The 22,342-nt window shown below is 53.6% G+C and overlaps 2 protein-coding genes across 3 annotated transcripts in view; both read right to left on the bottom strand.

The window, feature by feature from the left end:
- Nucleotides 1-22,342, bottom strand: part of PIGO (phosphatidylinositol glycan anchor biosynthesis class O) — a 389,616-nt gene that overhangs the window by 355,294 nt on the left and 11,980 nt on the right. For both annotated transcript variants that reach the window (XM_069880917.1, XM_069880918.1), the window contains 2 exons: nt 21,402-21,472; nt 18,741-19,980 (listed from right to left, as the gene is read on the bottom strand). In XM_069880917.1, coding sequence (XP_069737018.1) covers nt 19,860-19,980; nt 21,402-21,472 — 192 coding nt within the window. In that variant the 3' untranslated portion in view covers nt 18,741-19,859. The remainder of the gene's footprint in view (nt 1-18,740; nt 19,981-21,401; nt 21,473-22,342) is intronic.
- Nucleotides 3,727-14,741, bottom strand: FANCG (FA complementation group G). Its single transcript, XM_069880658.1, has 15 exons — nt 14,629-14,741; nt 14,436-14,568; nt 14,281-14,353; nt 11,927-12,058; nt 11,090-11,283; nt 10,265-10,418; nt 9,029-9,159; nt 8,544-8,690; nt 7,568-7,728; nt 7,265-7,331; nt 6,460-6,797; nt 6,247-6,302; nt 5,580-5,717; nt 4,300-4,423; nt 3,727-3,961 (listed from the first exon to the last, which is right to left on the bottom strand). The coding sequence occupies exons 1-15, from the start codon at nt 14,739-14,741 to the stop codon at nt 3,844-3,846; spliced, it is 2,079 nt and encodes a 692-aa protein (XP_069736759.1). The 3' UTR covers nt 3,727-3,843.

The following is a 22,342-nucleotide window of genomic DNA, read 5'->3' as shown; positions in this document are numbered from 1 at the left end:
CCTCCCCAGCTTTCCTGTAGCCCCTTCAGGCCCTGGAAGCTGCTCTAAGGTCTCCCCAGAGCCTTCCCCAAGGCTGAACAGCCCCAACTCTCTCAGCCTGCCCTCCAAGCAGAGGTGCTCCAGCCCTCAGATCATCTTTGTGGCCTCCTCTGGACCCCAACAGTTCCATATTCTTCCATAACTGGCCACAACACTCCAGGTGGGGTCTCACAAGAGTGTAGTAGAGGGGCAGAATCACCTGCCTTGACCACAGTCATGGAGTCCAATTCCTGTCCCTGCACAGGACAACCCCAGAATTCCCAACATGTGTCCAAGGGTGCTAGCCAACTGCTTCAGGCTTGGCACTATGACTGCTTCCCTGGGTTCCCTGTTCCAGTGCTCCACAGCCCTCTGGGTGAAGAATGTTTTCCTAATATTCAACCTAACCCTCTGCTGGCACATCTTCCTGCCGTTCCCTTGGATCCCATCATTGCTCTCCAGAGAGAAGAGATCAGCACCTTCTCCTCCTCCCCTTGAGAGGAAGCCACAGACCACAATGAGGTCTCCCTTCAGTCTCCTCCAGGCTGAACAGACCAAGTGACTTGAGCTGTTCCTCACAGGGCTTTCCCTCTAAACCCTTGTCGCAGTCCACTCTGTGGACATGTGATGGTTCATTTCATTTATGATTTCAGAGTGCAAATAATTCAACAAGTCAAGGGAGTAAAATTTCAATCTAAATTGGTGCTTTATTAATTGTGCTCATAAAGCGACTTACGCTAGAAAGAGACAGAAAACAAGGGAAGGGAAGGGAAGGGAAGGGAAGGGAAGGGGAGGGGAGGGGAGGGGAGGGGAGGGGAGGGGAGGGGAGGGGAGGGGAGGGGAGGGGAGGGGAGGGGAGGGGAGACTCTGAAGAGGCCTTATGGCAATCTTCCCGTACAAGAAAGCTTGGGAGGGACTGTTCACAAAGACTTGTAGTGACAGAACTAGGGGCAATGGCTACAAACTGGAGAGATTTAGGCTAGATATAAGGAAGAATTTCTTCACTGTGAGAGCAGGGAGGCACTGGCACAGTTGCCCGGGGAAGCTGTGGCTGCCCCATCCCTGAGCTAGGTTGGATGGGGCTTGGGCAGCCTGGGTTAGTGGAAGGCATCCCTGCCCATGGCAGGGGGGTTGGAACTGGGCGGGTTCTAAGGCCCCTTCCAACCCAAACTATACTATGATTCTACGATACTAAGTGCCCCAGGTCCTTCTCCACAGAGCTGTTCTCCAGCCAGGTGCACGCCAGGGTTATGTGTCCCCAGGTGCAAGACCTCACACCGATCTCCACCAAGCTTCCTGCTAGCCCCGGTCATCTCCCTCCCCCCAGGACACGGCGGTGCCTCCTGACTGCCAGGACACCCCAGGCCCCACGTCGCCTCCTCCTGGCTCATGCCCTGCGGCCATCGTCCAGGACACCCCAGTCCCCCCAGACAATCGCCGCACCGGCCGCCGCTTTTCTACCCGGCAACACGCGCCGGGGCAGCCAATGGCAAAAATCCACCAATGGGAAAACGGGGGAGGAGCTCGTGATTGGCTGCAGCCCGAGCACTGGGCGGGGCCGAGCCGCGGGGTCAGTTCCACCTCCTGCCGTGGGCCTGGAGCCCGTCCAGCCTGGGCTGGGACACCTCCCGGGATGGGGCATTCGCGGCTCTGGACAACCTGTGCCAGTGCCTCAGCGCCCTCATGGGGAAGAATGCACCCTTAGCAAGTTTGTGGGTGACACTTAGCTGGGTGGAAGTGTGGATCTGCTGGAGGGTCGGAGGCTCCAAAGGGATCTGAACAGGCTGGACCGCTGGGCTGAGACCAATGGCATGAGGTTTAACAAGGCCAAATGCCGGGTCCTGCACTTGGGGCGCAACAACCCTGTGCAGCTACAGACTAGGAGAAGACTTGTTGGAAAGCTGCCTGGAGGAGAGGGACCTGGGGGTGTTGGTTGACAGGGACTGAACATGAGCCAGCAGTGGCCCAGGTGGCCAAGAAGGCCAATGGCATCTTGGCTTGTATCAGAAACGGCGTGACCAGCAGCTCCAGGGAGGTTATTCTCCCTCTGTACTCGGCACTGCTGAGGCCACTCCTCAAATCCTGTGTTCAGTTCTGGGCCCCTCACCACAAGAAGGATGTTGAGGCTCTGGAGAGAGTCCAGAGAAGAGCAATGAAGCTGGTGAAGGGGCTGGAGAACAGGCCTTATGAGGAGCGGCTGAGAGAGCTGGGGTTGTTTAGCCTGGAGAAGAGGAGGCTGAGGGGTGACCTCATTGCTCTCTACAACTACCTAGAAGGAGGTTGTGGAGAGGAGGGAGCTGGGCTCTTCTCCCAAGTGACAGGGGACAGGACAAGAGGGAATGGCCTCAAGCTCCGCCAGGGGAGGTTCCGGCTTGACAGGAGGAAAAAATTCTTCACAGAAAGGGTTATTGGGCACTGGAACAGGCTACCCAAGGAGGTGGTTGAGTCACCTTCCCTGGAGGTGTTTTAAAGGACAGGTGGACGAAGTGCTGAGGGGCACGGCTTAGTGATTGATAGGAATAGTGGGTCCTTTCCGACCTAGTGATTCCATGATTCTAAGAATTTCTTCCTATTGTGTAATCTAATTCTTCCCCCTTGCAATTTTAAACCCCTCATCCCATCATTCTATGCCCTTGTAGAGGTCTCTCCCCTTGTCTCTCAGCAGCCTCCTCTTCTCCAGGCTGAACAACCCCACCTCTCTCAGCCTGTCCTCAGAGCAGAGGTGCTCCAGCCCTCTGATTGTCTTCACAGCCTCTTCTGGACACATTCCAACAGTTCCGTATTCTTATGTTGGGGATTCCAGAATGGGCCACAGTACTCCAGCCAGGTGGGGTCTCACGAGACTGGAGCAGAGGGGGAGACTGGCCCACTCCCTTGGGCAGCCCATTCCAGTGCTTCACTTTTTCAGTAAAGAAATTCACCTAATATCCAATCTAACCCCACAACCACACCCCTGCACAATTTGAGGCCATTTCTTCTCATCCTATCGCTTTTTACTTGACAGAAGAGACCAACACCCCTCTCTTCAATACAGCCTTTATCTCCTTTTGGCCTCCTCCAGACAAAACATCTGCAGTTCCCTGAGCAGCTCCAGCCCCTTCGCCAGCTTCTTTGCCCTCCTTTAGATGCACCCCAGCCCCTCACTGTCTTGTAGCGAGGGACCCAAACCTGAACACAGGATTTGAGGTGCAGCCTCACCGATGCTGAGTGCAGTGGCAGAATCACTCCCCTGCCGGCCACGCTGCTTCTGATACAAGCCAGAATACTGCTGGCCTTGGCCACGTGGGACACACAGGGACAGGTCTCAGCCTTGCTGCCATTCTTGGCTGGAACAGTCTGGAATTCAGACCTCAGAGCTGTGCCCTTCAGACTAAACCACTTCTCCAGGCTCTGAACTATGGTGAGGGAGTAAAACAAACAGTACACAAAGCAGAGGTACAACAGACAATCTGATGACCCTTGGCTTTACAAAACTAAGTGGCTTTCCCTCCAGCTCCGTGGAGCACAGAGCCAGCCCTGCCAGGTACAGTAGCACAGATGATGAAGGCATCTCTGTCCTCCATCTCCCACACACCCACGGCACAGCCCATGAGAACAGAGCTGCTCCAGGGAGCATCAAGACCATGACTGCACTCGTTTGCTCTGTAGAGAAAAGCTTACGCGAAGTAGAGCTGAGGCATTTATTAGAAAGGAAAGCTATACTGTTTCCTCTGGGAGTCCAGCTTTGTCCAACAGTTATTCTGAGTATTGGAGGAGTCCTTAAAGGCCTTGTGCCAGCTTCGCGCAGGGAGACTTCCGCAGGTTGGGATGCCGGGACAGACCAGGCTAGCTTGAGGATTCCTGGCTTGTGATCCCCAGGTAGTCCTGTATGCTCCTGCTGAGAGATTCACTGTGCGGGAACGTTGCTTGCCTCAGACATGAAACCAGGTACAAAGGGAAGGACCTGAAAGAGAAGGGACCCTTGCAGCAGCAAGAACTGTGGTGTTCCCTTGCCATGGTCTAACTGGGAAGCTCGTTCCTCCGTGCACTGTGCAGAGGCCCTGGATCTGTCTCCCAGCTCTGTCCTCCTATTTGACTCCGTATATCAGCTCTTTTGTGCCTCAGGATATTCTGTGGAGCTACAGCCCAAGGTGTCTCAGAGCAGACATGGTGGGATGCTCCTCAGTTGAGCTGTGTATGCAGGCAGGAACTGAACTAAACTGTCCACGCAACTTGAAACATGAGCTGCGCTGCTGAGGCTCCCCAGTGGCCAGCTGAGATCCCACCCATCCCTCTACACACCTTTCCTGCTGCTCATCCTCTCCAGTGGAGCTCTGGGAGAACTTCTGCCAGTGAGCAGCCGCCTCCTGCTTTCGGTTCAGCTCCCACAGAGCCTGCACAAGGTAGGAGGCAGCAGCTGGGTCACCTGCAAGACAGGAAGCAAGAATTCAACCTTCAGCAGGGGAGGAGCAGTTTCCAGCACTGCCGTGGGCTGTGGGGTGTTGCAAAAGAAGCTTAGCAGCTGGATGAAGGAGCTGAGTGTAGGGAGGAGACGGTCCCAGCTGTGTTGCAGGCTCTCATTAACCCCACAGCACAGCCAGCCACACCTCTGTTTGGAGACGTGTTGGGGTGTTTCATGCACCCCCAAAAGGAGGACGCCTTAATGAGGACCGGGGCCTGCAAGCCAGGGAGAGCCCTGCAGAGCTCACATCCCTGTGGCATGTCAGCAGGGCTGGAGCACTGAGCAGGGTCACCCCTGGAAGCAGCACTAGTCATGCCTTGGCTGTGCTGGGAACATGTACAGCTCCCCATCCAGCTCCCTTCTTCCCTGACAGGCCTCTGGACTGCCAGCCACGAATAAGCTGATTCCTAGGAGGAAGTGGAAATCCAGCTGCTCTGCTCTAGGAAAGCAAAACCTCTCTGGGTAAGAACAAGAGAAATGTTCAAGCTGTCTCCAGGCACAGGTTGCGGGCAGGGTTCTGACACACTCCTCTGACAAGTTTTGTCTCCTTATCCAGGGCAGGGAGGTGACCATGTCCCAGAGGAGCATTCCAAGTATGTAACATCGCTAGCAGCCCTACTCTAGTCCTTGGCATTAATGCCTGGAGCACAGGTGTTATCAGGAATGGCTGAGGGAACTGAGGCTGCTTAATATTGAGAAAAGGAGGCTGAGGTGAGACCTGATTACTGTCTGTAGCTACCTGGAAGGATGCTGTGGCAAGGTGGGTGCTGGTCTCTTTTCCCAAGTAACTAGCAGTAGGATGAGAGGAAATGGCCTCAAGTTGTGCCAGGAGAGATTTAGGTTGGATATTCGCAAAAAAGCACTCAAACAGGCTACACAGGGAAGTGGTGGAGCCTCCATCCCTGGAGATGTGGCACTTGAGGATGTGGTTTAGCAGGTACAGTGGTGTTGGGCTGATAGGTGGACTGGATGATCTTAGAGGTCTTTTTCAGCCTTAATGATTGTGCGACACTACAGTAAGAATAGACTAAAGCATATCACCACTCTCCTGAAGATACAAAGGAGCCCAGGATAAATTTGTGGAAATGTCCTCTGTTCCTGACCAAAATGAGGCTCTTACCTGGCGAGATCTGCAAACCATGCTGGAAATCCAACAAGGCTTCCTTGTGCTTCCCCTGTTCCAGGAATTGTGCACCTCTTCCAATGAGGGAGAGCAACCTGATCTTCTGGAGCACCTTCACTTCTGGCAAGAGACTCTCTGGCATGGAAATTAAAACAGACCTGGGAGATGGCATCCTCCAGACACTCCCTCCCTTGTCCCAGGTCAGCAGCCAGGACAGGTCAAACATTTCCTTGGGCTGCTCATCTTCCTGCTCCCAGAAGTGGAGCTGAGCCTCTCTGCCAGGCTGGAAGGTGGTGGAGGGTGAGTGAAGAAAGCTTGGCATGTTACACTGCTGAAGTGAACAGCGACTTCAGCAGCAGTGTGGCCTTTGGCTGCCCATCTGCACAACCAGTACAAATCTCTTCCCTGAAATCTGAATTTGAAAAGCTTCCCCAGTTCACAGCCCTATTCACTGTCACCTGGACAATAGGGAAGGAGGCAGAGCTGAGGTCAGACCCTGCTCCACCCAGTCCCTTCAGAGGCTCCGCTGTGGCAAAGAGCTCCAGCAGCTGGGACAAGCACTTCCCACCAGAGGTGATGCTGGGCTCAGCCCCTTGCTCCTGTACCCACAGCTGCCAAGCACACAGATCCCAACCCAGCCTGTCCCCGCTGTGCAGCGCCCTACCTGCTGGTTCCATGCCAGACCCATAAAGCTGGACTCGCAAGAGATCGTTGAGGCACCTGTGGGTGGGGGGATAGAGGAGACTCAGTAGTGCCCCAGGCTGGGAAATTGGCTGCAAGTTGCCAGGCCAGACCAGACCCTGTGCTGTGCCCTGCACTCCCCTACCCACAACTGCTGCTGTCTGGGAGGCCCCTTTTCCCAGTGAGGCTCCCTCACCTGCTGAATTGTGTTACAGCTTCCTTGTTTTTCCCCAGTGTGGCCCACGCCCAGCCCTGGTGCAGGAATCCAGCTGCTCTCCAGGCAAGGCAACGCAGACTCTCCTTCTTCTGGGATGGGAGTCCACTCGCCGGCCCTGCCCCTGGCAATGGGCACTCCAGCTGCTCCACCCTCTCTTCCACTCGTAACATCCGTGGGATAAGGTCAGTCGTCCGGCTGATGACTTCTTCGCACATGGTTATGGCATCCTGGTGCCTCCCAGCCTGCTTCAAGGCAGAGGCTGCTTCCAGGAACACCTCAGGGATCCTGGGCAGAGCTGAGTCACCATCTAGGGGCACCTGGGGAGTGAGGGCACAGGCAGTGCTCAGACAAAGTACTGCAGAGCATCCAGCCAAGCAAAACAACCCTGTGCTTACAAGTGCAGCCCAGCAAAGTTCAGACACGCTCCCACAGACTCTGGAGCCTATCAGAGAAGGCAGAAGCTGTGAAGCACTAATGGCTCAGTAAAGTCAAGGTGGCAAATCTCTATTCTTGAAATGAAGGACATAAAAAACCAGACCAAAAGCTGCTCGCCGCAGGGAAGGGGAATCTGTTTCTTCAAACAGCAGTGGCAAGTGGTGTCTGGTGTGAAACCATAGGTAGACATCACACAGGTCAGGGGTGCCAGCCCCTGCCTCCTTTCCTTCACATCCCAAACTAGGCACTGAAACCTGGATGCAGAGCTGATGCCTGGGTCCAGTCCTTGGGATGGGGATCCAAATCTCATTTGCCAACTCACCAAGAGAGCTTTCATGAGGACACTTACCTGCTGCTGCAGCCCCTCTTGAAGCATAGCCAGGAAATCCAGGTAATGTTCCACCGCATCAGCCACCCTGCACAAGGAGAGACAGAATGTATGGTGGAAGGAGCAGAGGGGTGCCAGCAGCCAGGGGGAACCTGGATCGCCAGCCCACGTGCTCTCCCTGCACCACACTCGCTCTGGTCATGACACCAGTGCTCTGAGAAGACCTACAATAGCAGAACTGAACCAAAACATTTCCAGAAGCACAGAGAAAAATGCAGAGCCCAAACAAGCAGTGTGCTGTAAACAGACCAGAGGCGCTGTTACCTCCCATTCCGGAGACACCGCTGCGCCAGCAGGTACTTCACTTCAGAGGGGTGGCAACGGCGGAGGAGAGAAGATAGTATTGGTGTGTGGACAAGAAGCTCTGTTCGGATTAGAGAATGTGGACTAGAGGAAGCAGCCACTGGAGGGTTTTTTTCCAGAGCCTGTAAAACAAGAATAGAAAATATGCTCAACACAAAACTGCTGAAGTCCCAAGCACCTACAGTCATCTGTCCCTTCTGGCATCTGCAGATGCACCTAGTTGAGCAGAATGGCTGCACTTCATAGGCACGGCTATGCTGCTCTCACTTGCTATAGCACAGCTGCTTCCAGGAAGAGCAATCAGGATCACACAGGGACACGCAGAATTCTCGTCTCCACAAGGCCTTGTGAGATTTGCAAGATCACCCAGATCATCTCAGGTTTTTAGTTCAAGGTGCTCTGAGCTGCCTGGACACCACCTCCCACTTCAGCTGCAGATCTAGTTAGATCAGATCTTGGGCTATTTGTAAGGAGAGAGCACCCTCCACAGCTGTGTTTATATCTGATGGATTTCAAACAGCTGAGAAGCTAACTCTGTGCCTACTGTTGCGACCTGCTCCTCCCAGTCAGATCAAGGTTACCATGCCTAGCACACACCCCCTCACAACCCTACCTGCCTCTTAATGGCCTCTTTACTATTAGATACTTTGTAAGGAGACTGTTAGAGTGTCAACTCCTCTCCCAAGCCACCAAGAATATGAACTGGGACCCAAACGTCTTGCCACATGCAAGCATCAGGTGTTGGGCAGGAATTTTAGGCCTTGCTGGGATCCTTCCTGCCAACGGATGATGGCAGCACCATGGCTGGATTGCTGTAGCCCACTTTGGGGACCCCTCCAGGGTCAAACAACCCCCCTTGAAGGCAGGAGCCTGCTTGAAGCTCTGAGCAGGCTCTGCTGCGCAAAAATCAACCCAGAGCTACAGGAAGCAGACAAACCTCATAAAGCAGAGCCAGGGATTGCAGCTCTGCATCCGTCTCCCCCAGTTCGTGGTACAGGGCTGCCACGCGGGACAAGGCAGGAAGGCACTGGAAGTCCACCTGGAGGGCCCGTCTCAGGTGCTGAAGGGCTGTCTGAGGCTTGCCCTAATTAAGTGGGAAGAGGTATGTGATGCAAGGACATCCTCACTGTTTGGTGGCATCCAGATCCTTGCTGTGCTTCCCCATCGATCCCTGCTGAGCAAGGGCAGCACTTCATCCACAGGCAGCTGTCCTCAGGCTGGTTTCTGAGCAGCGATTCTTTGTGCCTGGATTTTGCATCTCTCTGAGGAGACTGGAGCCACAATGGCAAATTCTGCTCAGGACCTTGCCTTCCTGCAGCAGCCTAGAATGCGCAGAGGCAGCCTGGACATCAGACTGCTCCCCACCCTGCTCTAGGTGTTTTTCTCCTCTCCCCACCGATAGAGAAGAGCCCCGGCCGTTACCATTCGCTGAGCACAGCAGCTGAGGCAGGTGTAGATCTGGGCCAGGACGGTCTTGGAGCAGAATCCTCCCGCGGCCTCCTGAAGGAGGGAGAGGGCAGCAGGGAAGTTCCCAGCCTCCAGCTCCTGCAGCCCTAGGACAGATCCAACATCTCAGTTCTGTGGCTCCCCTTCCTGCTCCACCTGGCACCCAAACAAGCAGAGGTGTCCTTTGTTTCCCAGTGCCGTAGGAACCTGCTGATCCCCTGCAAATGCAGCAATGCTCAGCAGGATGCTGCAAAGCTGCCATCTTTAGCTTGGTGGCATTGCAAGACAACAAGCCACTTGATGGACACGTTTAGGAGAAACAACAGCAGCTTCCGAGATGCCAAGATGCCTGCCTTGGCCTGGAATAAGGCGGAGGTGGGTGCTGGGCCGGCCTGCTGGTGCATCCATGCGCAGCAGCAGCACTGCTGATGGGAAAGCACACACAAAATCTCACAAAGACTCCTTCCAGCGCATCTGGGCCATCTTCCAGCAGGATGCTTTGGGATATTAATCCATGAATATTTATTGCAAACAGTATTTGCTTTTCTTTCAATCCTCATTTCAAGCTTCCCTTTGGGGCTGCTCTCACATGCCTACATCACATTCACATCTGCCACCTCACTGCTGGAAGTGTTGTTGTCACTCCAGAGGCTTTAGAGAGGTCTGTGGGCAGGAGCTCCCTGCGTCAGCGAAGCAGCACTGGCTGCCCCACGAGCTGCTGGGATTGTCAAGACAGCAACATGAGCAGGACAGAATGCAGTAGTCAGAAGAGATCAGTCACCTGCTGTGACATTGGGCTACAAAGCTGTACAACAATGCTGCGTGGCTTCCGCAGCACTGTGATCTGATGGGAACAAAGTGCTTGCAACAAGGCGAGTGCCAGAAGACAGACAGAAGAAAGGAAAATCCTCAAAAGTCCCCTGCGAGCCTTCTGCTTTATACAAGTTCTCTGCAGGGCTCAGACACCCACCTACAGCGTCAGACAGGCAGAGGAACCCTGTGACAGTGCAGAAGAAGGCTCAAGCTGGGGAAAAAGGAGAGAAGCTCTTTGAATACCAAACAGCAAAGCTGAGACCCAGAGGCTCAGCCCAGAAAACTCCAAGGCATGATTTGCTTGGGAAAAAAAAAACAGGATAAGGGTAGGGAGAGGGGGTCCTGGGACAGGAAAGCAGTGGGAGATTGCAATGGCGTGAGAACTTCCTCCACACAAACCTTGCAGGAAGGCTGCTGCGGTGCAGAGGACCTCTTTCACATCCTCGGCACTCTGTACCAGGGGCAGAGAGGCCTCCTCAGGAGGTACCCGCCATGCCTTGAGTAAGGAGAGGAGCTCGTTCTCCCCATTGCTGCAGTGAGCTCTCCTCAGATCCTGTGAATACACAGAGAAGAGAGAGAGAGCAGGAGATGCTGAAGGTAGGCAGGAAACACCAGTCTCAGGGCACAGAGAAACACCCAACCAAACCCTTTTGCTCTGCTCTCTGTGCTGCAGAGCAATGTCCTACCACCCTGCATCGCTTCAGCTGCAGTGATTCCTGCCTGGAGCAGCACCTTCCCACCTCAGAGCAAGAAGCACCTCAAGGGGATCCCGGCAAGGCAGATCCAAGTGCTGTTGGAGGGCATTTACCAAATATGGGACCCCTCAGCAGCCTTCACACCACCCTCACGATCAGCTGGGAAGGTTCCTTTGCCATCCCACTGCTCACAGCTTGCTCTCTGAAGAGGCTGCCAATCCTCCTGCAGCCGCCTTCCAGCCAGCACAAATCTCCACTCTGGCACCTTAAGGCCCAGGATCCCAGCAGGCAGGAGATACTCTGGGACCTGATAACGCACTCAGGCACCAGGGAAAGAGTTACTGATACTGCCTGAGCAGCACAAATGGGTTCAGGTCTCTAAATGCCACAGCAACATTTTGCAGAGTGGGTTTTATGACAAACAATGCTTATGCTAGCTCTGCCTCCTTTAGCAAACCCATGGGTACCTATATCTGTGCAGTTACTTCAGTGCAGAAAACTGGGAGCTGCACAGCCTGTGCCCTGTTACCTCAGTGTTGCTCAGGAGCCGGAAGAGGCTGGTGGCACTTCCCAGACGGCTGGCTGCGAGCCACCACGCTGCTTGCAGGGCCCCCAGTCGGTGCAGAGGTGCCTGCAGGTCTTCCATCTTCACCTCCTGCAGCACCTTCTGCCACAGTTCCTCGGTGCTGAGATCCTGCCCGCTGGCCCCACAGGCCTCCAGAACTGTAAAAACCCCAAACAAAACAACCCCAACCATGAGACAGCAGGTGGCACTTCCAACAGCGTCTCCTGAGGGGTTCAAGCAAGCATGGCCTCCTCGTAGTGAGGAAGGAGTGAGGTTCCAGGGCTGGCCTGGCCTCAGCAGCAGAGGAACCAAACTCCCAGACATTGGAATTAACAGCAGCAGGCACAGAAGACGACACGTGGTTCAGAGCCTCAGCTCCAGCTCTGTTGAGTCCTCTTGAGGCCACTTGCCCCTGGGCAAGCATGTGCTGACACTGCAGATCAGTCTCCATCCTGCAGCCCAGTGCAGTGACTTTCCTTTGAAGCCACCACACTGCAACTATAGACAAGACTCATTTTCTACTGTCACTAAAACTTTGCTAGAAACTTCACATTTTATGCCCTGAAAACCCTCATTTCCCTCAAAACCTATGGTCGATCCCTGCAGGCAGCAGCAGGCAGATAGCCAGGCAGCTGCACAGTGTCCCTGGCCACAAGCCATCCCATTCCTGCCCTTCCCAGCAGAGCCAGACTTCCCTGCTCATAGCCCTCCCACCTCCAGCCGGTCACCACCCATCTCCAAACCATGGAGAACATTCCCCCAGATGCTATGGAGCTCCCTTACAGAGAATGATCCTCTTACCCCTGAGGAGGCCCTGGCGTATTCCTTCTGCTTCTCCTTCGACAGCAGAGTCAGAAGCTCCCAGAGTGAAAAGCAGGGAGTTGTAGAGGACAGTAAGCTCCAGAGGCAGGGTGGGGAGGGCAGCCGGCAGCCCTGTATCACAGCCAAACCAAAAAAAAAATAAGCAGGTCAGGAAAAACCCTACAAACCATCTACATTAATGTGTTATCACCTAGCTTTGTGACAAATGAAGTGTCCTGGAAAGTACTGGTTTAGTTGTGGCGAGATTTAACAGCCTGGGAACTGCGCTGCCTAGAGAGAAAGCCAGGTGTCAGCTTTACAGGTACCAACACCTCTGCAGACTTCCATTCCCCAGCTATCCAGGTGCTGCAGTCCTCCAGAACTGAGACCTTCCAGCTCTCCCAAAAGCACATCAATAGCCTACCCGCTCCCAACACACATCAGGGTCACACATCCCAACACACCTGTCTACAACTCTCTGTGAAAGGAGGTTGTAGCGAGGAGCGTGTTGGGTCTCTTCTCCCAAGTAAAAAGTGATAGGAGGAGAGGGAATGGCTTCAAGTTGCAAATTACGAAAAATCTGTTCACCAAAACAGTTATCCAGTACTGTAGCAGCTGCCCAGGGAGGTGGTGGAGTCACCATCCTTGAAGTTATTTAAAAGACAGGCAGATGATGTGCTTAGTGGTATGATTTAGTAGTAGACAGGTATGGTTGGGCTTGATGATCTCAAAGGTCTTTTCCAACCTAGAGATTATGATTCCATGATTCTATAGACTCCCATCTTTTTTGGCTCTTGAAGCACTGGACAGATGCTGGCCTTCTGCAGCCTTCCTTGTTTTACACCTTAAATATCACAAAATGAGGACTTCACCAATTTCTATGATTAGATTAGGGATTAGTATGGACACTGCACTCTACATAGCAACTCATATTTCCTGGACATTAGGAAAAAATTTTCATGGAAAGTGTCATTGGGCACTGGAACAGGCTGCCCAGGGAGGTGGTTGAGTCACCTTCCCTGGAGGTGTTTAAAGGACGGGTGGATGAGGTGCTGAGGGGCATGGTTTAGTGATTGATAGGAATGATTGGACTTGATGACCCGGTGAGTCTTCTCCAACCTAGCGATTCTGTGATTCTATGATTCTATATTCCTACAGCTGGGTCGGGGCAATCTGCAGTTTCATTACAGAATGGGGGATGAAGTGATTGGAAGCTGCCCTGCAGAGAAGGACTTGGAGTGCCGGTTGATGAGAAGCTCAACATGAGCCACCAATGAGTGCTCGCAGCCCAGAAGACCAACTGTGTCCTGGGCTTCATCAAAAGAAGCGTGGCCAGCAGGGCGAGAGAGGTGATTCTGCCCTTCTACTTTGCCCTTGTGAGACCCTACCCGGAATATTGTGTAAAGTTTTGGAGTCTCCAAGATAAGTAGGATACAGGAACCGTTGGAACAGGTCCAGAGGAGACCACGAAGATGATCTAAGAACTGTAGCACCTCTGCTCTGAGGATAGCCTGAGAGACCTGCAGATGCTCAGCCTGGAGAAGAGAAGGCTCCGTAGGGAACTTAGAGAAGCTTCCAGCCTTTAGGAGCTATGGTAAAGCTTTATATAAGGGCATGGAGCGATGGGATCATAGAACCATAGAATCACTAGGTTGGAAAAGACCCACTGGATCATCGAGTCCAACCATTCCTATCAAACACTAAACCATGCCCCTCAGCACCTCAACCATCCGTCTTTTAAACCCCTCCAGGGAAGGTGAATCAACCACCTCCCTGGGCAGCCTCTGCCAGTGCCCAATGACCCTTTCTGTGAAACATTTTTTCCTAATGTCCAGCCTAAATCTCCCCTGGTGGAGCTTGAGGCCATTCCCTCTTGTCTTGTCCCCTGTCACTTGGGAGAAGAGGCCAGCACCCTGCTCTCTGCAACCTCCTTTCAGGCAGTTGTAGAGAGCAATGAGGTCTCCCCTCAGCCTCCTCTTCTCCAGGCTAAACAACCCCAGCTCTCTCAGCCATTCCTCATAAGGCCTGTTCTCCAGCCCCCTCACCATCTTTGTTGCTCTTCTCTGGACTCGCTCCAGAGCCTCAACATCCTTCTTGTGGTGAGGGGCCCAGAACTGAACACAGGATTCGAGGAGCGGTCTCACCAGTGCCGAGTACAGAGGGAGAATAACCTCCCTGGACCTGCTGGTCACGCCGTTTCTGATACAAGCCAAGATGCCATTGGCCTTCTTGGCCACCTGGGCCACTGCTGGCTCATGTTCAGTTGGATGAGGAGAAATGGCTTTAAATCAGGGCCGGGCCAGGGTGGGGGGTGTGTGGAAGGGCCGTGGGGCGCGGGGGGACCCGCCACTCACCGCGCATCCCCCGCAGCAGCTCCGCGAAGCCGCCGCGCTGCTCCCGCGCCTCCCGCGCCGAGCGCCGCGCCGCCTGCAAGGGACACGCTCACCCTCCGCCCCGCAGGGACGGCGGGGAAGGGGGAGGAGGAGAGGGAGGAGGAGACGGAACGCACCCGCCATCGCCCGGCCAGGGCCCGGCTCTCGGCCGCCCAGGCGCGCAGCCGGCCCGGCTCCCGCGTCGCGCCGCCATCAGCCGCCATTGGCCGGCACCAGGCGCGACGCTGCCCGCTGATTGGCCCGCGGCACCTAACCCCGCTTGGATACCGCCCGCTGATTGGTGAACGTCACGGCCCTCGGCTTGGATACCGCTCGCTGATTGGTCCGCGGCACCGAACCCGGCTCGGATACCGCCCCTGGCTTGGTCGCTCCTCGCTGATTGGCTGCTGCTCGCAGCTCCCTCCCGGCTGCACACAAAGCATGGCGGCCAGCAAGGGGAGGGAGGAGGAGCCCTCTGCTCCTCTTTAGAGAGACCCGCAGCTGCAGTACCGTGTGCGGTTCTGGAATCCTCAACATAAGGACGAGATGGAGCTGTTGGAGCGGGTCCAGAGGAGGCTACGAAGGTGCTCAGAGGGCTGGAGCACCTTCCACAGGAGGACACGCTGGGAGAGTTGGGGCTGTTCAGCCTGGAGAAGGCGCCAAGGAGATCTTAGAGCATCCTTCCAGTAGCTGAAGGGTTCCAGGAAAGCTGGGGAGGGGCTCCTCACAAAGACATGGAGTGATGGGATCGGGGGGGATGGCTTTAAATTGGAAGAGGGGAGATTTAGATTAGACATAAGGAAGAAATTCTTCCCAATAAGGCACAGGTTGCCCAGGGAAGCTGTGGATGCCCCATCCCTGGAGATAGAATCATAGACTCACCAGGTTGGAAAAGACCCACTGGATCATAAAGCCTAACCATTCCCATTAATCACTAAACCATGTTCCTCAGCGCCTCATCCACCCGTCCCTTAAACCCCTCCAGGGAAGGTGACTCAACCACCTCCCTGGGCAGCCTCTGCCAGTGCCCAATGACCCTTTCTGGGAATTTTTTTTCCTAATGTTCAGCCTAAACCTCCCCTGGTGGAGCTTGAGGCCATTCCCTCTTGTCCTGTCCCCTGTCACTTGGGAGAAAAGGCCAGCTCCCTCCTTTCTACAACAAAGATGTTCAAGGCCAGGCTGGAAGGGGCTTTGAGCAGCTTGGGCTGGTGGGAGGTGTCCCTGCCCATGGCAGGGGTGTGGAACTGGAGGGGCTTTAGGATCCCTCCCGACCCAAACTATTCCACGATTCTATGATTGGCTGGAGACCAAACAACAACGCACAGGGCGTGGAGTCAGAGCCTCACACCACCCCACCAGAAGAAATAAAGCCGTGTGTTGCACAAAGCCACCCGCCCCTGCTGTCGAGCCAGGACCTTGTGGTCCTGGGGGCCCCACTCGCCCCAGCAGCGCCAAGGAGGCAGTGCCCACCCCCTGCCTAAGATACCGCTGCTTTTTGTGCAGGCATCTGCTCCGCAGCCACCCTGGGACACCAACTCTCTCCTCACACTGATTAATTAATGAGCCATTTAATAACAGAACCATCCTGGCGGTAGCCCAGCGTTAGCCCGGTGCTGCAAGTGTGGGCACAGGGAGCTGGACCAGGTCCCCAGCCCCAAGTAGTACAGAGGTGAAGCTGTTGGGTGATGGAAGTGCTGCCAACTTGCCTGGTTTGGGTCTTTTTTAAGGAAAAAAGAAGGCTCTGCTTCCTAGCAGAGACTCAAGGATCACTTCCACCTTCCCAGTGTCTTTGCTGTAAGAGAACAAAATTGTTAATGGCCAAATATGTAGAGAAACCCAGGAAAGCACAGCACCACGTGGCATGCAGAGCTCCCAAATGCTTTGCAGAACTCAGTCCATCCCCTTGTTTTATCCCAAATGGGGTACTGAGGCACAGAGAGGTGAATAACAAAAAATTAAGCAACTGTCTTGCTCCAATCCATGTGGCAAATTGAGCTGGAGCTCAGGAGAGTGCATGCTGGCACCACTGCTTCCCGAGGGGAAGAGGAGACACACACACAGCCAGTGTGACCGTGTCTTGGTGTAAATAAGCAGCCTGAAGTGTTGAGGGAAGAACAGACAGAGACAGGATGGATACACAAGCGTGGGAATGGAGACACATGGAGTCATGGCGTTCCTGCAGCAGTGCCATCCCTTAGGATCATGATGGAGGCAGAGCCAGTCCCACAGATGAGGGCAGGGAGATGCTTCCAACAGCCACTACCTTCCGCAGCGGTGCTGGCTTTTGGTCACTGTTTTCCAGGCAGCACAAGTGAGACACAATTCCTGGTCTGCGCCATAGTAGTTTCCCGGTGGAGCTCTCCCCTGCCCAGAGGGACAGGGCACTGAGCAGGAGCTGCTGCTGTGGAGCACACACACAACGCTTGCGAAAGCCCAAGTGAAGCGCAGGATGAAACTGCTCTGAGGAGAACACTGAGGATGACAGGTCCCCCCGTCAGGCTTGGCTGAGGGGCACAGGGTGCAGAGACAAACTACTTGGAGTAACTGCTCCAGGAGAGACTCAGCAGGCTCCAGTGATGACCTCAACAGCAGAATGTAGGACAAGGCCTGCTCCCCAGCACGCCAGGCTTCTTCAAGAGCCTTGATATGGAACAGCGGGCATCTTCCTCCAGACATTCACTGGAGTTTTAGCTCAGCAAACACAGTGCTAGTATCTGCAGTGTATCCTGCTTCCAAGGTTGCCAAGCCTTGGACAAACATTAACTCTGTTATCCCCAGCACACTCAGGAGAACAGCAGCCATATGGTCATCTTGAAGGAAGCTTGGGAAGATCAGCAAAGATTGAAAAAGTCAATGACAGAAAGCAAGAGCATCTCCAGCCCTTGGAAAACTCATCTTCTTCAATCTGAATTCTTTGGTGTAGTAGTCAGTCTGCCTTGGCCTAGCAGCCAGCACTCCTTGGCCTCTCTGCAGCAATAAAAATGTACTTGCAGCTTTGTTACTGCAAGTTCTGTTTAGTCTTCCGCTAGGTAAGTGTGCGTATTTTCATGGTGCCGCAGCTCTGCTGTCCCCTCTGCTTCGTCCTGGCCTCCTGGGGCTGAGCCTCCACCCGCCACAGGAAGGCAGAGGGGCAACTGGAGGGATGAGGACACGGACGCCCACGTGTGGTCTGAGTTCTCTGACCACGAAGAACAGGCAGGGAAAAGTTCAGCAGCACGATGGCAGGCACTGAAAGGAACCAGTCCCACAGGTGGGAAAGAAAAAGAGCCACGGGGCCTTGGTGGCAGCTGCAGGGATGTCAGAGGCGGGGGTACTACAGCACTAGGAGCCACAAGGGTTTCTGCCAGCATAACTACAATCAGGCAACAAGCTCTCAACCAGGTTATGAGATTACAATAAAACCTATTTGTGCTCCAGTCCTGAGATTTAGCGACATGTTACCTAGACTAACCTCACCTCAAATGAACATTCACTGGGTGGCTGCTGCCTCCATCTCCTTCCTCCTCTTCACTCCAATGTGCCCTCACCCATCAGCATGGTCCCCCCAGCAGAGATCCATACAGCCACCAAGGAGTCACAGTGTACAGCAAATCACCTGTTTTCACGTGTGGGACCGCTTAAGCCCATCTAACTGTATGTTGATGCATTCCTGCCCCTTCCAGCTTGCCCTGCTGCATGCTGCTACCTCCCACCTTGCACCAGCACTGGTGTGTGTGAGCCCAGGTAGTAGGGCAGCCCAGAGAGTAGCACTAGCCTCAACTCAGTCCCTGGTTGTGTGGGGCAAAATCAAGCAGGACAGGCTCACGGGGAAGGGAAGATGCGAGGCTAAGCACAGCCAGCAGGTCAGCAGGCTCGGCAGCGGAAATCCAAAACTACAAGTAGTTTAAGCCTCCCTGGAACTGCACCCTGACACCTAAGCAAACATCTTCCAAGGGTAAAACACAAAACTACACCTGCCCTCAAAAACTGTTTTCTACAGTCACTGGGCACTTGGGCAATAGCAAGGACTGAACTGATGACAGAGGTGATGAGACACTTCCCCCAGGGCTTGACAGCACAGAGAAGGAGAGTAAGAGTCTTGGAGTTATGCTAGTAGTTGGCAGTGAGGAACAGGGGCAGTCATGGTGCATGAGATAAAATGGGATCAGAACAAAAATCAACACAGGGATCCCAGGCAAACAGTCCTCAGCTCCCTCTCTCCAGAACGGAAAGAAATTAAAGGTTTCATAGCACCAAGTAATGCCACATAGTGGTTCAGGGCCGTGAGGAATCCCAGCTCCCATCGAAACTGCAGGGGGAATCTAGCTGGGATTTATCCAGGCACCATAGTTGCTGTTCTCTATCTCTGCCCATGAGAAAATAAATATGATATCTCACTGCTACGAGCAGTCAAGGGCAGTCTGGGGTAGCAACCTTGCAGCACAAAGCCCCAGGCAGAACACAGGTCAAGACCAAAACAAGCACCAAGTATGGGATCACAAATGCCTTCAGCTCACTGCCTGTGGACCCTTCAAAGTGACATAACCCCACCACAAACACAGACATCAGTGGGTTAAGCCACCTCCCACATTTGTTGCCCACTCAGGGCTTTTAAGCAGCTGTTTCCAGACACTGGAGCTCACACCAAGGCTGCTCTTGCAGCTCCAACAGCCACTCCAGTCTCCCCTTTCCTCCTGACCAGATCCAGTAAGGCAATGAGCCAATGCTCTGTCACTAAATTCTGCTGCAACTCAACCATTTACTCTCAGGAAGAGATCAGGAGCCCTGGCAGCTACAGCCCAGCCCAAGAGGACACAGACAGGCCAAGACCGTGAGTGGAATGTTTCTTGGTCACAGACACAGTTTTCCCTGCTACCACTGCTGCAAAAAGCTAAGCCTGCTCCAGGCTGTCCAAGGCAGCCCAGAGCGCTCCCTGCTCCCCTTCCACAGCTGAGGAAGACCAGGAAAATGGGATTGAGTGTAGAGCAGGAGAGGCCTCACTACAGGGCAAACAACTGACTTCAAAGAGGAGCAGCTGCCACCAAGACCCCAGGAACGACCTGTATGTGTAACCATGTGCGCTTTCATTCCAGAATGACAACCAGGTACGTGAAGAAAAATGGTGGCTGCAGAACCTTCCCTCTCCTCTTCTCTTCCTCTCCAAGCCCCTTCCCATCAGTCAATGTCTCTGCACAGGCAAGGTATCCTGGCTGCCGAATCCAACGAGCCACACAGTGGAGACAGTTGTCAGGAAAGCAGCAGCAAGACCCCCGGGTGGTGTTTCTCCAGAGGAGCGCTTCAGAACTCTTCCTTCTTGGGATCTGGCAGCAGAGTCCTACTGCCAGCAAACATCCCACAAGAGCTCTGACCTCCGCTGCTGAGAAACACCACTGCAATGAGCAGGGAACAGTTGGCTCTGGCCCCTTCATGCAGCACTGAGGCAGGGAGCTGGAGATAACCCCTGACTGCTGACGGCAGGCACTCGTTGCTGGTGGCTCGTGTATCTCTCCCAGCCCCAGGTAGGCAGGGAGACAACCACAGCCTCAGCCGACGAGCAGGTTGGGTTCCCCACATCTCCAATGCTACCTGAGCTGGAGCTGGCTGAACCAGGTGCTGACAGCACAGTCCACACGCATCACCAGGGAGATCCCCAGCAGGAGGCAGACACTGCTCACCATGAAGCCCAGCGACTCAAAAAGGAACCTGCAGGCACAACAGAAGCAGTAAGGACACCATGGCCAGCACACCTGCAAGGACAGGCTGCTGCCCTCACTTCCAGCAGACTGATTTTCCTGGCAGTGGGAGGCTGGTAGCAGCCCCAATCCTAAAATCCAAATTACATTCACTCCCCAACAGTTGCTGCCTGCAACCTGGAAGCCAAGCACATCTCTGCTTTAGAAGCTGTTTAGGACAACACCCAGGTGGCATTACAAATCCCTCTGAAGTGACAGGGCCTGATGGACAGGCCTGAAATGACATGGATGACCCACAGATGATTCGTTTTGCACTGCTGTGTGCATTGCTCCGTCTGTAACTTTTCACATTGCTATCATCAAGAGTTGTGCTGTGCTATTGCTAATAAACGAGAGTGTGAGAAAGTAGCATTTCAGTATCAGTAGAATTGTGCTGTGTGTGAGAATGAGAGGAGCTGGACAGGAATGTTGTGTTTCTACAGCCCCTTAGCTTAAAGAATATCTGTCTACTTCTTCCTCTCCCCTCTTGGGACATTTGTCGCATTCTAGCAGGAGGTGGCGGGCAGTAAAAAGCTGGGGCCAGACTCTGCTTTTTGGGGTGATATCATTTGTTTGTTCAATGGTGTAAAGGCTAAGCACCTCACAGCAAGGGTGGGGAGACCTCAGTCACGGGTAGATGCACTGTGTGATATCTCAACTGCCTTTCCAAATGCATGCTGCAAAAAAAGGAAAGGCTGCCCCCAGCAACTGCAGATCTGGATGATGTTGAAGCAATTGGTGATACATTTCTCTTAATCACTGTACTTATTCTCTTAGAGTAGTGATTGCCTTTACAAGCAGTTACTATTAACTTCTGATCAATCACTACTTATCATTTGTCTCCTTTTCTCATTGCAATAACTTCAGTAAAAACTTGTTTTCCCAGACTTTAGGCTTTCATGATGTTTTTTTCCTACAGGCTCCTCGGTATTACAGAGTCTGGGACTCTTATGATAGTACGTGTTTCTAAGATTTCCGTGATTTCAGAGAGTATTTGAGAGTCTAGGTTTTTTAATGATGATTTTGCCAAAAGCCCCCTTGTGGTAAAATACCCTCTTAATGACCACCCCACATTCCTAGCCCAAAGGTCAGCTTGTTTATCATTTCTGGTCTTGTATCCCTGCCCTTGGCTTTCCACCTTGAATATTCTTAGCTTCCAGGCGGGCTCCACATGTCCTTGGAAATCAAGATTAGAGGAAATTTCTAGGCTCTAGCTCAAGTCCATCTTCAGAAACTGAAGCACGAATTATTTAAGGACAGTCCTAAAGCCTCTGGTAGGTAAGAAGTCAGAAATATATCACAGTCTCTTCCAACATCATCATCTACGAACTCCAGTCAAGACGTCAGGAACACGAGCCCTAACCCAGCATTAAACCAACTCCTAGGACTTACTTTGGGGCAAAGACTTTCCAGACCATGAGGTGCCTCCTGAGGATCATAGCTGCACAAACACAGGCCAGAAGCTGTGGGGGAGATCAGGAAAAACAAGTTACAAGTGGCTCTGGAGATACAGGACACTAGGTTTACATCCGAAGATGGTACTGAACTGCACACGCCTGAGAGGCTGGTACAGCGCACACCAGAAATAAGCATTCCAAATAAGATTCCCTTCCACTGTGTCCTCATGTGAACAAATGCTAACAGCCTGGGGCACAGGCAGGCCCTCCAAGAAAAGGGCCAGGCTGTGGCAGCATGAGGTAGAGCTCATGCGGTGCCTATCCTGACCCGGCATTTCATGGAGAGGGCACTCCCACTTCCCTGCTGCAGCGACTCCCCACTCCCTTGCACAGTCTCTGCTCCAACCACACAGGAAAATGATTTAAAGCCTAAACTGCAGAAAGCTATTCACTTTTTTTTCACAGGGTTACTTTCCTGGTGTTTAGCTCCCCTTCTCAGCACAGCACAGCAAATGAAAACCAGAGCTGACACAGAAAGGACAGGCACGGTTGGGAAGAGGGCGAGTAGGATTACAACCCTGCAGCTTCTCGACAGACGCCACTCTGGGCCAAGGGATATGAAAAACAGCCTAATACACATTGTGTCTTCCATACTAGAACCCCTCCCAAAGCACAGAGCAAACGGCATGGCTCATAGAATTGTTTGGGTTGGAAGGAACCTTAGAGATCACCTTGTTCCAAACCCTCTGCCATGGGCAGGGACACCTCCCACCAGACCAGGCTGCCCAAGGCCCCATCCAACCTGGCCTTGAACACCTCCAAGGATGGGACATCCACAGCTTTCCTGGGCAACCTGTGCCAGTGCCTCAGCACCATCATTGTGAAGAGGACCTGTGCAGCTGCTCTTCCACCTGCAACCAGACATCTCACCCCTGT

Source organism: Phaenicophaeus curvirostris, chromosome Z (genome assembly GCF_032191515.1).
Source record: "Phaenicophaeus curvirostris isolate KB17595 chromosome Z, BPBGC_Pcur_1.0, whole genome shotgun sequence".
Classification (NCBI taxonomy): Eukaryota; Metazoa; Chordata; class Aves; order Cuculiformes; family Cuculidae; genus Phaenicophaeus; species Phaenicophaeus curvirostris.
The sequence above is the reverse complement of the archived record's forward strand: the minus strand, read 5'-3'. Positions and strand labels throughout refer to the sequence as shown.

Bases quoted from the DNA above. Each gene is read 5' to 3' on its own strand.
- FANCG (XM_069880658.1), bottom strand. From the start codon at position 14,741: ATGCTTTGTGTGCAGCCGGGAGGGAGCTGCGAGCAGCAGCCAATCAGC. The intron at 12,059-14,280 runs GTGAGTGGCGGG...GCTGTGATACAG, and splicing joins GCTGCTGCGGGGGATGCGCG to GGCTGCCGGCTGCCCTCCCC. The intron at 9,160-10,264 runs GTTTGTGTGGAG...GATCTGTCCTAG, and splicing joins CGCAGCAGCCTTCCTGCAAG to GGCTGCAGGAGCTGGAGGCT.